This window comes from Stomoxys calcitrans, chromosome 3, assembly GCF_963082655.1.
Source record: "Stomoxys calcitrans chromosome 3, idStoCalc2.1, whole genome shotgun sequence".
Classification (NCBI taxonomy): domain Eukaryota; kingdom Metazoa; phylum Arthropoda; class Insecta; order Diptera; family Muscidae; genus Stomoxys; species Stomoxys calcitrans.
Genome location: NC_081554.1, coordinates 880392 through 897438, shown reverse-complemented (window position 1 = coordinate 897438; position 17047 = coordinate 880392). Strand labels below are relative to the sequence as shown.

The 17047-nt window shown below is 38.0% G+C and overlaps 1 protein-coding gene across 2 annotated transcripts in view; it reads left to right on the top strand.

Annotated features, from left to right (window-relative positions):
- The first annotated feature begins 795 nt into the window (after positions 1 to 795).
- The window catches only part of LOC106083844 (T-box protein H15), a 38172-nt gene continuing 21920 nt past the window's right edge, over positions 796 to 17047 (top strand). The window contains exons 1-2 of one of the 2 annotated variants that reach the window (XM_013247105.2): positions 796 to 2525; positions 16699 to 16982. In XM_013247105.2, the coding sequence (XP_013102559.2) occupies positions 2111 to 2525; positions 16699 to 16982 (699 nt within the window). In that variant the 5' untranslated portion in view covers positions 796 to 2110. Of the gene's footprint in view, positions 2526 to 16698; positions 16995 to 17047 lie in introns of both variants that reach the window. The other variant, XM_013247104.2, reaches the window with a different exon arrangement.

Here is a 17047-nt window from a genome sequence, read left to right as displayed (position 1 = left end):
CTTTATAAAATTTGGCATTGTGTGTGCACAGTGGTGGAGTACTTGACGGGCAATGATGATTTGGGCTTTTCTTTTGCGGTTAACCTCTTAATGCTGAATGTTCTCATATCGCGACTGCTCGCTCGCTCGCTCGCTCACTTCTGCCCATTGTTGTTGGCTGGTGTGCAATGGACTCGTTCGTTGTGTCTGTTGTTTTTGCTATTGTTGGCGGTTGTACCCAAAACGTTTATCATTCGCTAACAATGCCACCTTTTAATCTAAGGCATCTTGTTATACCTACTCACACACCGAGCACATAGGCAACCTTTAAATCATCATCATCATTTCCATGCGACTCTGACAACAACGACTTCGAGTACGACGACGCTGCCTTGAAACCAACATTCAACTCTGGTGAATGAAGAGTGGATAGATGGACGGACATAGACGGCTGTTGGATGACTGAGAATTGAGAATTGTGAATGGGCATTGATGGATTGCTAGTTGGGATGCGATGGGTTGTGGCTCTTGGCTGGTTGGGGTACATAGACAAAATTGCTGTGGGGCTCCCACATTTCATTTCATCTGCCAAAAAGTGCTCTCTTTTGCCTTCTTGGCAATTGTATTCTGTCGTCTCTACCCCTCGCTAGCATGCAGCATGCCAATAAACGGGTGCTCATACATCGTTTTGTTGTTTTTTGTTTTGTTGACTTTGGGGGCTGCCAACGCTGCAGCTCTTACTCGGTTCGATTGTTGTGTGGAGGTGACTTGGTTTTCCGCTTTCAGTTAGGTTCCATAAGCGCTCACTGGCTAAAGACGACAAAGAGAAAAACGGATTTGTCAGTTTTATTGTATCGCGAATAATTTACCGAAACAAACGGCCTCCAAACATAAACACCAGTGCATGGACAAGGCAGCCGAGCAAGCTTTACGATTTGCCAAGGAGTTCCAGCTTGTACACAAACTGTGTATGGTGATTATGGGAATCAGTTGGGCATTATGTTCTCGCCTGGTGTAATTTGCAGCGATACGGTGGCCCCTTTGCGCCCATTCTACGTCTCCTACATGGTGGAGCTCAGCGGTTCTTGAGTTGCTTTGACGATTTCGGTTAACTCCGGTTTGAGAAGAGCTCTGCTGCTGCCATTGCCGACGCTTTCCTATTCACGCCGTTGCTCTCCTCCGCCAACTCACTCTGAATGACTGTCTCTGTTGTTGGTGTTGCTGTTGTTGTTGTTCTTGTTGGCCGATGATGAAGTGTTGAAAAGACGGATTTCTTTTCACCAAAGCAATGAGTGCGATTGTCGTGTAGGCAATTGTCGACCTGCACAGCTACAAACACACACTCGTCTCATACACACACACACACACACACACACACGCAGAGCACCAACAAGAGAATGCGAACGAATGTGAAAAGCTCTCAGTTGCAGAGATCAGCTGTTTGGCTGACCATTACATCGGTGTTGCTCTGTCTGTGGGATTTCCATGCGTAACTGCTGCTGGCTCGGTGCGGCGCGGCGCATTCCATTACAAAACGAGAGGCACACCACACATTTGCCTCCCCCAAAGCAGCAACACAAACAAGCAAACACTAGCCAGGCGGCAGCCAGCACTAGGGTGATCCCCAACTACGCGGAGCAAGGCTGACAAACGAGCAAACTAACATCTGATTGTGTGCCCGAAATACCTACGAAGCCAAACAAGACAGCAGGCAAACAAACAAACAACAAAGTTGGCAACTTTACGCGTTCACATAGGGGCGCCGTGCCACCTGACATTCTGATAACTGCCGTCGCTTAGCATCTTCATTCAATGGTCAGCCAGACAATGGAACGGTTGTCGCAATAACGGAAGAAAGCCCCCAATCAAAAACAATCACAAGACGCGTCCACAATACAGCAATGCCAGTGCCCAAAGACCGGTCGGTGGTTCGCTAAAAATTACGTAAAAAAATATCTCTAGTGTTTGAAAAAGAAGAAAAAAAAACAAAAATTTATTACAAAAACAAAAGATACCTTTAGAGTCGCGAAAAGCCTGAAATAAAAATTTGCCATTGAAAAGTGTCCCAGAAAGTGTTTACGAAGAGCAAACAAAAAAGTAATTGTGCTGAGAAAAGGCCTGGCCCGTGAAAATGCTTTTTAGCCATTCGCATTTTAAGCAAGAATTAGAAACGGTCGATAGCCAGCAAAGCCAATTCGAAAGCGAAAATTGTGATAACCTCGTCGTGCATACAATTCACGGCAAGAACAAATTGTCCCCAAATCCCCAATTGAGGCGTAAAAATTCATTGCATCCATTCAAAAGTTCTAACAATAACAACAACGACCCAAAGACTGTGAGTATTGTTGGCAACCACAGCAACAATAATAGCAACAACAACAGTAGCAGCAGCAGTGTCAGCAATAGCTTCTTAGTCCATAACATTAACACCACCACCAGAACGAGCTCCGGTTCCTGTATCGGCGTCGCCACGGATTTCTCAATAGCAGCGATAATGGCAAGAGGCGGAAATGCCTCGAGCCGCGAACCATCGGAAAGGAGTTTGAGTGAGTAATGTGCTGTGTACTTAATCGTTCTTACAACATAAACACACTAACACACAAACACACACACACATACCACTTACGCATACACACATCCATACGCGCGCGCCCTCCAATACTCTTGCACGTGTTCAGAGTCATTTGAATATCCTTATGGAACAAGGAGAATCCTTTTTTTGCCAAGCAGTCGAAATAGGTAAAAATTTGTATGTTGTGTGTCTATGAGCGTTGGATCTGTTTGGGTGCGTGCGTGTATGTGTGTGAGCGCGTATGTGGCTTACTTTTACGACTTCAAAAGGACTTCTTGCACACACAGCCCCCTTGTACTCTCAACCCCCTTTTTGTTTGGGGGCCAAATTCCATTATCTATGATTGGGTTAGGAGCGATGAACATAAATAAATACGTTTGTGCTGCGTAAACAGTGTGAAGTGCGTACCGATGACCGATTTGCCTGTTTAGCCATTTACCCACCATCCATCTCCCATTTCCTTTAGGGGTATTTCGCACTGCACTTCTGACATCGATACGGCTACATTCTATGGGTGGCAATAAATTTTCAGCCAAATAAAGTACTTAACGATAAAATGAATAATGAAATGATGGCAATGCACCCGTACCCAATACACCTCTCCATCCATCCCCCACAAAAGGACTCCCAAGTCTAGGCATAAAGTCCAGAGGAGAAAAAGCATTAAGCCTTTGAGGACCAAGAGAGTGGGAGCTATTTTAAATGCATTTCAGTAACAGAATATGGTACATAGATTCGATTTGGCCAGAAAGATGTGGCTATGCGTTTTCTCTAAGTATTCAGAAAGATTAACTTTACTACAACTAGGGAAGTTCCATTTATAAGAATAAAAATAATGTGTTCTACAATTTGTTAAAATTCAATTGCAGCAAAAACTTCTTATACCAATAGCCCTATGTTGGGGGTTGCGTTAATAGTGATATTCTGTTTACAACACCTCCTAAGTAGGTTAAGATTGAAGATGGACTATATTGTACTATATCTTGATATAGCTCCCATATAGGGACTCTCCCGAATTTAACCACTGAGGGAACATTGAGCATATTTTTTAACAGGTCAGCGAATTGTATTTAACATCTGAATAAACACGCAAGAAGCGGTCCATATTCCGTTATTTCTGTCTGTTCTGGGCCGACCGTTCTCTACTGTTTGTGCTCATAGGAAATTTTGTTGTAGCTACTATAGAATCTAATCTCATGACATGACTCGTTGGACCCACAAAATGTGTATTTTGTATATATTGCACATAGTCATGTAATTAAACCTCCTGAAATCACTTGCAAATCCGATAGATGGATATATTTGATTATGGGTTATGCAATAAATATTACGATTTGTTTTTGTTTACCAATATTGATTTTTAAATTTCCAAATTTTTGTTCACCAAACAAATGCTATGGCCAAAACTATCATAGCATTTGTTTCCAAGATGTAAGACCTTTAACTATTATCCAATCCTATAACATTGGAATCTGGTACTAAATAATGAATCGAGTAATTAATGCGTTGTATTTTTCCAATTTTCGTATTATGGCTGGTACTATGTTCGTTTTTCACCGTTGAAAACCCATGTTTTCCGCGATTACTTTTATCGAAAACTACGCAAATAAAAAAATTTGCCATAAGTAATTAGGGAATATCCTACTGAATGAAATCAGAAAGTTTTTTTTTTTGCTTTAAAATCTGTTATCTAAAAAAAGTAATCGGCGGAAAATATTGCGAAAATCGAATATAGTACCAGGCTTTAATCGTATAAAATATGGATAATATAATTCTGTATTTCTTACTAATACCGTTAGTTTTGGACTTAGAACTTTGACTTTTGAACTGTTTTGAAATAGGTATATTACCTAGCTTTACAGTAACGTGTTTATTATGTATATAACAAATAGTATTTTTGGATTATCAGAAAAACATTGACGATTAATCGTTTAATATGTCAAATGAAAAACAGAAACGGGATATATTTCGAGATCTTATTCTTCAAGCATTTCTCATATATGCATATCGATTTGAAATGTAAATAGGGCAATTGGATCCGATTTATTTGATCTTCCGTTTTGTACTAAAACAAAACATTCTCATCCTAATCGAATGGCATTTTACCCAAGAAGGGCCCAAATAATCGAACAAAAATTCAGATAAGTGACACAATTTATAAATTCTAAGGTTTCTTAACATCCAAACAATTAATCGATTAACCGCTCTAATTATTCGATTATTTGAAAATTTATAATTATCAATTGTTCGATTGTTTGAAAGGTCATGAGTAATACTTAATCGGATAACGATAAATCGAGTGTGCAGTCGAGTCTTTCTTGTTTATGCCTTTCGCGACAAAAACCAATTTATAATTTTGGCCGAATTTTAATCATTTTTCGTTAATAAAGTACCTAGGCGCTGTAATTAATCGTTTCTATTTGCAAAAAACTTTATATTATGTTGCATGGACCTATGAAAACTTACATTTTCATTCGTATGTCCATGATAAAATTCACCAATGCCTATTATATCACCCTGATACATAAAAAAAATTCATTTGGGCTACGCACCTGCAAGCGGAATTTTCGGTAACGGTAGCGGTAACGAAAATTTCGCCTTTTAACGGTACTGTTCTAATATTTTCATATCAATAGTGGAAAGCACAACACGTGTGAAAGAAGAAATGTTATGTGGGAGCTATATCCAAATATGAACCGAATGACGCATTTTCAATCCCGACCTTGACTTAGGTTGTTGGGGATGGAAGTATCTGCTCGAAATTTGAAACCGATAGCAATTTGCTATTTATTTTTTAATTCATTTATAACTCCATGGACTCCATTGACTACCAACATCCTCTCACGATATCTATCAAAAATTTAATTTTTGTAGTTCTTAGCACTCCAGCTGCAAACATTTATCATTGCTAATTTTGGTTCGGTAGTGAAAGGGTTAAGGAACAGCGGGGATACTTCTCTTGAATTTAAAAAGCTCAATGAGACTCAAGGGAACTCCTTTTTAATGCTGAGTCCGAACGGCACCACTTAGGTTAGATAAGGTTGAAAATATGTTGCCGGTATTAATCCGTCCCATGACATACACCCAAGCCAGTAATCGGCTTGTTGTGCGCTCTAAAAACTATAAAGTAACCTTCAAAAAGAAAATTTTAAGTTCGGAATTCCGTGCTACTTACAAAATCCTTAATTGTTTCCAATACCACTCCCTTCATGTTCATGTCTGATATTGTGTCTCCACCTAAGTACCGGTATCTGTTGGACTCGAAAGCCGGGCAATGACAAAGGAAATGCTTTGCAACGGCACCACTTAGTAGAGCTGCTTGCAAAATTTAAACTTGTCCATGAACATCCCATTAAGGAACAGGAACAATGAGTGCTGTCCGATTCAAGTTTTATGCTCAACGATAAGGGGCTTCCTTCCTTCCACATTAAGAAAAAATCGAAGAAAATGGTAAAAAGTACGCCGTGTGAGAACAGGTAGAGATATCTTCTTGATATTTGGAATGGTTAGAGCTGAAGTGGTAGCGAGTTAATGTAAAACTTCAAGGCCCTAGATTGTCCGGGCGTCTTATAGAAGGGCCTTAAAGTTGATCTCCTCGGTATTTCGAAGCTGCCAAATCTTCGCTTGTGGTCCGATGTCCAAAATCCCTACAAAAAGTCCGCGTGAGGTCTACAATTTCTCGCATTTTTTCGGGGATATTCGACTTTTAAATTTTTTCGTACTTTGCAATTTACGAAGGCCTTTGTGGTTCGATTTTCATTTTTATGCATGATTTGGATTCGAGATAAGTTATACAGATTTAAAGTCAAAAAATTTCAAAAAAGTGTATTTTTTGCATTTTTTTTTCTCAAAAAAAAAAAACACATTTTCATTTATTATTTTTCATTATTTTCTTTATTAAAAAAAACCAACTTAATTTTTTTTTGTGTAAAGCGGACATATTGTAGATGCATTTTAAGTGAAACATGAACACAACATGTCAACTTAAACGGGTGCAACAAGTATTTCAAAAAAGGTCATCTTTTATTAAAAAATTGGAAAAACCCCTCGATTTATTAAATTCCATAACCCATATCCACCATTTGAATCTATGTTTTTTAATGCATATATCCCCTAAAGCCTTAGAAAATTTGTGCATCCTTCATATTTGTAGGCCCCACAGCAAATTTACTAAAAAATGCCGATTTTGAAACGATCTTTGCCCAAAATGGGTGTTAAGGGGTTTTTTGTAAAAAAAATCGGGCAGTATTGATTTTTATTGCCGAGATCAAGGACACTTTTATCGGCAAAACTCAAAAAGAATTATTAACATTTCTCTATTCGCTTTTTTCTTCGAATTTTGGAGTAGGACCACAAACGAAGATTTGGCAGCCCCAACAAATTTTCGAAATGCCGAGGTGACCTACTTTAAGGGTCTGCCATAAGGCGACCGGACAATCTAGGGCCTTGAAGTTTTGCTAAGACTTCAGCTCTAACCATTCCACATCTCAATGAGATATCTCTACCCGTTCTCACACGGCATATTTTTTACTAGTTTTTTTTCGATTTTCTCCCACCAGAAAATTTATTCTGATGTTCTCGCCTGGACTTGAACTCAGGAGTTCATCGTCATAGGTGGACAAGCTAACCTTTGCGCTACGGTGGATATAGTAGATATGATCCTAAAGTGATGACTACTTGAGAACCCTCAATTTTTGTCCAATTGGCTCTAAATCGGTCTATAAGCTGATAAAGCTTCCATATAAACCGATCTCCTAATTTTTTCTTGAGTCACAATTGTTTTCCGATATGCCCGAAATTTTACTCGATGTGTTCTGTTACGACTTTTTACAACCGTGCCTAGTTCAATTCAAATTGGTCTATAACATATTATAGCTCCCATATAAACTAATCTCCCGATTAGATTTATTCGTCTCCTATCTTCAATTTTAGCTTAATTTGGCAAAAATTTGGTACGTAAGTACACATCATTACACCATCACTACATTTGTTTGCAACGCTGAGAAGGACAGGTTGTAGACATACCTCTAAGTATACCTATCGACTTAGAATCCCTTTCTGATTCGGTTTAGCCACGCCCGTCTCAAACTTTTGGATTTTGTTAAAAATCGGTTCAGATTTAAATATAGCTTCTTTATATATATGTGTCGCCCGAATTACATTTTCAAGGCCGTAGTAACTAAAATGTTCAACCGATCTGAATAAAATTTTGGGACGGATTGTATTCTTACTGATCTTAACATAACTGACAAATTTCATCACAATCGGTTCAGATTAAGACATAGCTAATTGAGGTCGTAGTACCCACAATTTTTGACCGATCAGTACGAAATTTTACATGTAACCAATCTAAACACATCAAAGTCGATTCGGATTTGAATTAGCTTTCATATATATTGCTATCGCCCGCTTTATATGTATTTGGCTGTAGAAACTACCAGTTTTCATCCATGTGGATCATTTTATGCGGAATATTTTGTTTACCATCTGAACTCTTTTGTCAGATTTGATCAAAATTGGCTATAGATTCTTTATATTTAAATTGCCCGATTCCCAATTATGAGAACGTTTTAACTTAAATTTGTAACAGACCTGAATAATATTTGTACAAATTTTGTACAATTTTGCACGTTTGTATAAATTTTGACTGAGGTGTTCAGATGATTAATAAAACCATTAATCATCTGAACAGATGTTCAGATGATTAATAAAACCATTAATCATCTGAACACCTCAGTCAAAATTCTTTAAAATCGGTTCTGATTATATATAGTATATATAAATATAGTAGAGGCCACCGTAGCGCAGAGGTTAGCATGTCTGCCTAAACGCTGAGAGCCTGGGTTCGAATCCTGGTGGATTCCTCGCTGAATGCTTCCGGCTGATCTTCACTCCAAAATCGACAATTCTGCTTATTTACGTACCCATTGAGCCAAAAATGAGCTGCGTCGTAAAATGAAAGAAGCGCGCGATGAACTTTCTTGACAGAGGATCCATTTGGATAATAAAATTCAATACTCATTGATATGTGAGAAGTTTGCCCCTATTCCTTAGGGGCATGTTCATGTGCAAAATTTGCATTTGCAAATACATTCGGAGTTCTAGAAAATCAAATTAATGACCATTGGGACTCAAATTAATGACCATTAGCAGAAGATTACAAATCTGATACAATATATATGTATCTTTATGTATTTTTGAATCGATTATTCGTGGCTTTTCAAATTATCGAACAATTGGAAATGAAATATTTTCAAATAAACAAGTAATGGAATAGTTTAGGACCGTTAATCGATTAATAAAGGGTGATTTTTTTGAGGTTAGGATTTTCATGCATTAGTATTTGACAGATCACGTGGGATTTCAGACATGGTGTCAAAGAGAAAGATGCTCAGTATGCTTTGACATTTCATCATGAATAGACTTACTAACGAGCAACGCTTGCAAATCATTGAATTTTATTACCAAAATCAGTGTTCGGTTCGAAATGTGTTCATTCACCGTAACGTTGCGTCCAACAGCATCTTTGAAAAAATACGGTCCAATGATTCCACCAGCGTACAAACCACACCAAACAGTGCATTTTTCGGGATGCATGGGCAGTTCTTGAACGGCTTCTGGTTGCTCTTCACTCCAAATGCGGCAATTTTGCTTATTTACGTAGCCATTCAACCAGAAATGAGCCTCATCGCTGAACGGTGAATGAAAACATTTCGAACCGAACACTGATTTTGGTAATAAAATTCAATGATTTGCAAGCGTTGCTCGTTAGTAAGTCTATTCATGATGAAATGTCAAAGCATACTGAGCATCTTTCTCTTTGACACCATGTCTGAAATCCCATGTGATCTGTCAAATACTAATGCATGAAAATCCTAACCTCAAAAAAATCACCCTTTACTTTGGATGTCAAAAATAGACTTAAAACATATGAATTGTGTCTTTTGTCTGCATTTTCTCGATCACTTGGACCCTACTTGAGCAAACTTTCATTCGTTTGTGACGAGAATTTTTTGCATTAGTTCAAAGAGGAAGATCAAATTAACCAGATCCATTTGGCCTATTTATAATTCTCGTCGACGTTCCTACATATATGAGTAATATTAGCAGGTTAAGATCACAAAATATATTCCGTTTAGTTTTATTAGACATATCAATCGATTAATGACAAAAACGATTAATCGATAAGGAATATGAGTGTCAATATAACGCAATAACTGCAGCTAATGGCCACAGTAGACAATGCCATATTTTTTTTGCGATTAGCTTAGTGTCTATTAAATAAATAAACAAATAACGCAGTAAGACAATAGCTAATGAAAGTCAAAAATTCGCGATACTTTGTGTTCAGACCGCGTATGGGACGCAAACGAGAGGTCTTTTGGTGTATACCACAAATCTTACATTCGAATGTGGATAACATATTAGCTGAACAAATGAAGTAACGTGCGTTAAAAGTGCACAGGGCCCTGAAAGTCTTGATCCAGCTCAAAAATATTTAAAAAGAATGTAGTTTTAAAAACCCTAGCGTAGAGGTTAGCATGTACGTTTATGACGCTGAACGCCTGGGTGTGAATCCTGGCGAGACCATCAGAAAAAAAATTTATTTCATCGGTGGTTTTCCCCTCCTAATACTGGCAACATTTGTGAGGTACTATGCCATGTAAAGCTATTCTCCAAAGAGGTGTCGCACTGCGGCACGCCGTTCGGATTCGGCTATAAAAAGGAGGCCCCTTATCACTTGAATTGGACTGCACTCGTTGATATGTGAGAAGTTTGCCCCTGTTTCACAGTTCATGGGCAAAATTTGCAATTTACGGTATACAAATGTACATAAGATTGTTAAATTATTCCATATTGAAATTTGACCGATCTTTTCTAATTTCAGAAGCCTTCCTCCCTTGGTTAATTAAAAAGAATTCTAATCTTTAATAATATATGCACACAAACATTCAATAAGAAACATACACGGATGTGGCTATATTGGCTTAGACAGGGGCAAACTTTTCACATATAATCATTTATATATGAGAAGTTTGTCCGATTAAAGTTTTAAGCTCAATGATAAGGGCCTCTTTGTTATAGACGTGTTCGACCACAGTGCGACATCTCTTTGAAGAGAAGTTAAAAAAAAAGACCCTACTACATCCATATTAATATCCAAATATGGTCCAATCTGGATCATATCCGATTCACGTTTTATAGTAGTCACAGACTAAAAATTCAACGAAATCGAGTGGAATTCCGTAGTGGAATATTCATGGGCAAATTTGCATTTACAAACTTTTATTAATCGCAATATTCGATATTTCGAATAATAATTATCAATACTATTGTTAACTTCCCATCACCTTTATTTCAAACGAAAATTAGAAGTACAAATAAGGAGATTGATTTACAAAGATACAAAGAAGCAGTATCAATGCACAAACTGAATAGAACCAAATTAAATGGAGTCATGAGAGAAATCATTACACAAAATGTTTGCCCCATCCGATGAAAATAGCGCCCTCTATAGGCGAAATGTATCTTTTAGGTTTTTTGCGTTTTCATTCATATAAAATTTAGACCATTCAATTTATAGGCCTTATTCCAAACTAGTTAATATATGATTTGATAGAACGAATAAGTGCGAATTTGAATTATAACTGAGAGGAGACTTATACATGTTCAAATTTCATAGCTGTGGGAAAAAAATTCATAAGATGGGAAAATTGTCGTACAGAAACTCATTATGTTGCCTAACTGATTTTAGTTTCTTGGAGTGGGGTTCACCACATCAAAAATGAAATAAACTCCACACATTTTTGGGATATGCGATAGCCCCCTGCAGGTGTAACTCTTGTTTTACCGACAGTTGTCAGTTCTTACCCCCCAATTGGGCTGATCCGTTTTGTTACTTTGCTTAATTGAAGACATGCAAATGTTTTATAGCCGTAGAGCAGAACTCCTTTAATAAGTGGATATGGCGCATCATCCACCCATCCATTCATTAATTACAAGCAAATTAACAAGTGAAACCAGACGTCAGGGATACGAAAGCAGCAGCAGCAAACGAAATAATTAAAACATTTTTGAAATGCACTTAAGCCATATCTCCCTCGCCATCCATCTGGCGCTCCTTGTTGGCCCACTGATGCATTTTGTTTTGTTACTATTAATTTTTACAATTATTTGATGTTGCTGCATTTATCACTGCCCATATTCATTCACTCATTCATTGTGTGTCGGCTTTGCGGACTGTGGAAAAACATGCACATTTGGAGAAAAAACGCCTGACATTTGCATAATAAAGCCATTCGTTTGGAAATGTTGAAAGTTTTCTAATCACTCGCCACTACCACTGCCACTGCTGCTGCTGCAACATGGCATTCTGAGGTTGCATGATGATCGCCCGTTTTTGCATCTGTGAATTGCAGAAGCTCTGTACTTACGAGTTGTGACTGAAACGTTGCAGAAAATTATTTCACGGATTGATTTTAATGCAAAAGAGAACATGTAACATTAACAGATTAAATCTTAGTTTTTTCTTCCAAAACAAAACATGTTTATCACGAGAGAAATGGTTTTTGGAAAATTAATTAGAAAATTCTGAAGCGGCTATAAGCCACGAACCACGAAGAAAGATATGTTTTGAAGCACTTTATTTAAGCGGTATTAGGACCGCGGTGCATAATAGTCTGTCGCGTTAATTTAAAGGAATTTTTACAATATATCCGCCGACAGGTACTGAAAAATTAAAAGCTTTGAGGAGGATTACATCACATGATTAGAATTGATCTATACCTGAAATATTTCTGGAATTTTAACCCTCTATTTGGAATCAGTGTTGCTTACATACCAAATTTAAGGCAAATATGACGACAAATATAGGCGAGCGAGCGGTTCCTGAGGGACCTACATCCAATATATATTGATGTGGCTCGTTGCTAATCTAGACAAAATAGATCTCTAGGAATTTGAACGTTATTGAGATTTCGACAGATGGGTAGCCGGTCGAGCCGACATAGCAATATTAACAAAGAATGTTAAACAGATCAAGACTTTATTCACATACATACCTTAAAGGATTTTAGATAGATATTTCTTAATGTACCAGACGAAAGAGGGAGACCAGTATGCTCCTATCATGTGGTGGTGGGTGCAAAATGTATGTCTGTGACTCAATTTTAAACCATTCTAAGGTTCTTGGGACCTTTTTTGAGATTACATAAGTAATAACGTAGGTCTACCACTCTGCCTGCCAGCTGTATCTGCTACAGTACAGAAATATATAGGTGCTAAGTTAGATAAAGTTCTACACTCGGAGAATGTTGTTAGCTCTAGGCTCGTAGAGCGATTGTTGGGCTTTCGCTTAATATGGCCGATTATCAAGTGATCAAAAAACGCCAACTTCAGTTTCGTCCATTCGATGTCCTCAACAACTGTTGAAAATAGTAAAAAGTCCCTCACCAGTTATCTGGTTTATCTCCTCTTTGCAGTCAAGAACGGTCCACGATCTTGGTTGACAATTTAGCTTTTAATGCAACTTTTCTTTTTCTCCGTTAACTGACTGTGCACGGCATAATGCTTGCTAGTCGTCCGATAGTGAGATGGAAATAAGTAAAACGCATTAAGTTCCTCCGGGCTAAACTTAGGATACCAACCACGAATACATCTAATCTGTATTTCACGACCCAATATTTGCAGATCGGTTACAGACTGTAGCGTCATTGGAGGCCACCGTAGAGTAGAGATTAGCATGTTCGCCTATGACGCTGAACGCCTGGGTTCGAATTCTGGCGAGAATACCGGAGAAAATTTTCAGAGGGGGTTATCTCCTCCTAAAGCTGGCAACACTTGTGAGGTACCATGCCATGTAAAAACTTCTCCCCAAAGAGGTGTCACACTGCGGTACGACATTCGGACTCAAATATAAAAGGAGGCCCCTTAACATTGAGCTTAAACTTAAATCGGACAGCACTCATTGATATGTGAGAAGTTTGCTCCTGTTCTTTAATGGAATGTTCATGGGCAAATTTGGCGAGATCATCTTAGAATTTTGAGACGATCAAGAGTATACATTAGAATGTCTCAAAAAGTTTTAGTTTTAACTTTTTTTTTTTGAAACGCATACCCACATTTTTCCCCTTTTGATCCCAATAAGCACAATACGAAATATCATAGCGATCGGTTAAAGATAAATCGTGCCGCCACGACATCCAAAATTGGATGTTGTACTTTCTAAGGAATCCAGTTGAGTATTTTAGGTCCTAGCATGAAATTGGTAAACCAACCAACATTTATATAGAGTTTATTGCAAAACAACAAAATGTACCCTGCATCACTACTGTGGTTGTGATAAAATGTATATTGCAATTCGGAAATTCGTGCCGATTCGGCATAGTCCGTCTGTCCGCATATCCTTTCTGTGCTGATAGTCTGTCTGTCGTTTTTTATAATTAACGTGGAAATCGCATTTGTTCTCATATCATGAAGAAAATTTGCTTTTTATTACTCTCTTAGCACAGAGACATGCGCTATCAGTTTTGGTAAAAATCGGCTTAGATTAAGATATAGCTCTCATGTACATAATTGACCCGATTTATACTTATAATGACGTAGTTACTAAAATTTTTAACTGATTCGCACTAAATTTGGTATGAAGCGTTTTTTTCACTCATCTGAAAGCCTCTGCCAAATCTCATCAAAATCGGTTGAGAAATATTTTTATACCCTCCACCACAGGATGGGGGTATACTAATTTCGTCATTCTGTTTGTAACTCCTCCAATATTCGTCCAAGACCCCATAAGGTATATATATTCTTGATCGACATTTTACAATAAGTCGATCTAGTCATGTCCGTCCGTATATCCGTCCGTCTGTTTGTCCGTCTGTTCGTCCGTCCGTCCGTCCGTCTGTTCGTCCGTCCGTCTGTCCGTCTCTCTGTCGAAAGCACGCAAACTTTCGAAGGAATAAAGCTAGCCGCTTGAGATTTTGGATAAATACTTCTCATTAGTGTAGGTCAGTTGGGATTGAAAATGGGCTATATCGGTCCATGTTTTGATATAGCTGCCATATAAACCGAACTTGGATCTTGACTTCTTAAGCCACTAGAGGGCACATTTCTCATTTGATTTGGCTGAAATTTTGCATGAGGTGTATAATAATGACTTCCACTAACTGTTATTTACAAAGCCATGTGTGGTTCGATTTTCATGTTGATGCCTGATTTGTATTGATGACAAAATTTATAACGTAGTAGAATGCGTCAACATCCGACAATTCAGTTAAACGTTGCACACAGCTTGGAAGTCAAGAAATGTGAAAAGTGGATTTTACGCATTTATTAATAAAAGTATTTTCCTTGATTAGTCTTTTTTGAATAAAGTTGCTTAAATGCCTTAATTTTTTCTTCCTTTGCAAAGAGGAGAGTCTAAAGTAAAGTTTGAAGTTTAAACCCAGTCGCTGGGTACCTTATAAATGTCATCAGTGGATAACCACCGATAAAATATTTTTTGCTGATTTCACGCCGGGATTTGAGCCCAGCCGTTCCGTCTTAGGCGAACATGCTAATTTCTGCGCCAAGGTGGCCTCCAAGTTTTCTAGCAATATACACTCAAAAAAATATAAAAGTAAATGTTAGCTGTAAATTTGGTTAGACCCCAAATGAGCTCAAGAGAAAAAATTTTAATTAAAATTTTTAAAAAAATCGAAACATATAACAATATTGTCAAATTTTTATCCGAATTTGTCTCCTTAAATTGAAATAATAGACATTTTGACCAAATCAAAATCTGTGAAAAATAGCCCAATATGCGGAAAAATGTTTGCAACATTGGATTTATATAATAAAATGGCCATAAATGAAACACCAGTAATTTTTTTGGTAAAATAGGAAATATTTTCTGGTGTTTTCAAAACGAAAAGACTTGAAAGTGGCATAAAAATGTCATAAAAATTTCAAAAGTTTGTATATTATATCTAATATTTAAATTTTGTAGAAAAGCATACATTTTTCCTAATTTTCTAAAATTTTCTAATTTTTTAATAATTAAATTAAAAAATATACACTTTTCGTGATTCCTTGAACTTCTTTCAACTAGAAATCATATTCAATGCTTTCTATTCAAAGAATAGCATAGCAAAGAACTAGGAAAGAAAGCTAGGCAAGTGTGTGCTATTTTCAAAACACTTTGACTGGAATGGGGAGTCGCGATATTTGATACGGCATGCATCTCCACGGCCTCAAGAATGCCAACTTTTAAAAATTCAGCCAGAAATTCGTGAATACAGGTGTGTATCGAAACGTATGTTGAATCCAACTGTGCGTACCAATTTTCAAGAAATTGAATAAAATACAAATGGAGGCGACAATTATTTGTTTTCGTTCACATTGTGCTTAGCTGTTGCCAATTCTATGCTACATGTGCCACAGTTCAGTGGTATATGATAATGGAAACAGTTCCGGCACATCATAGACGATCTTGGAAGGAATATTCTCGCAGGCATTATTTTGGGCTGCCTAATTTCTTTCCATTTATGTCAAACTGTCACATTTCGTGTCACAATCAAGTCAAACACGACGAAAAGTCAAAATATGCACCTGAGCGGTGTAGCGTGTCAAAACATTTAATTATTGCTTGTTTTCTGCTTCTCATATGATAAGTTAAATTTCTTTGCATTGGGGCTGCTATGCCCCTTCGTCTCGTCGTATGTACGAAATGGCCAAATGTTGGGGTGAAAAAACCAAAGATTTGCTCTTTCATGACAAATGCGCCACAAAAAGTTCGCATGAAAACCCAGAAGCACTCATGATGAACTTAACAGAACTGAATCAATGTCGTCGACAACGGCCACAATGGAACGAATAAATGAACACATTCATCACAGCGGTACAGGGATGTACGATGACGCTTCGGTGATGGCAGTGGGTATGGGCAGTAAAGGGGAAGGCGCGATGGTGAGACCATTTCCCCGCATTTTGATGTGATCGTATATTTCGTTTCTTTTTTTTTTGTGTGAAAACATTAGAAGCAATTAAAAAATTTTCACACTTCAACGTTGGCGTTTTTTGCTTCTCAAACGTAGAAAAAACAAATTTCTCAACATGAAGAATTAACTCGAAAAATCGTTAAGATCATGATTTCTTCTATATTTGCCTAGGTCCCTTGTCGCTCGAGCGCTTTCCGGATGGTGAAGATGACGGCGATGTGGATGTGGTCGATTGCAGTGACAACGAATCGGCAGCCACGGCAGCTCGCCTTGCGCGGCACAACGTTCCGCCACACATGCAAAAGTCGGCATACAAACACCGGGTCAATTACAGCAATGACAGTGGCAACGGCAGCAGTAATCACAACAACAGCTCGAACAGCAGCCGAGGCAGGGCCTCGCCACAAAGCCCCGGCCGCAGCGAAGAAGACCGCTTGTCTCCAGAGCCAGCGAAGGTAAAACGCAAAGTCAGCACATCCCATTGAGTAAAGTGTAGAGGCATTTACTAATTTTCCCTTTC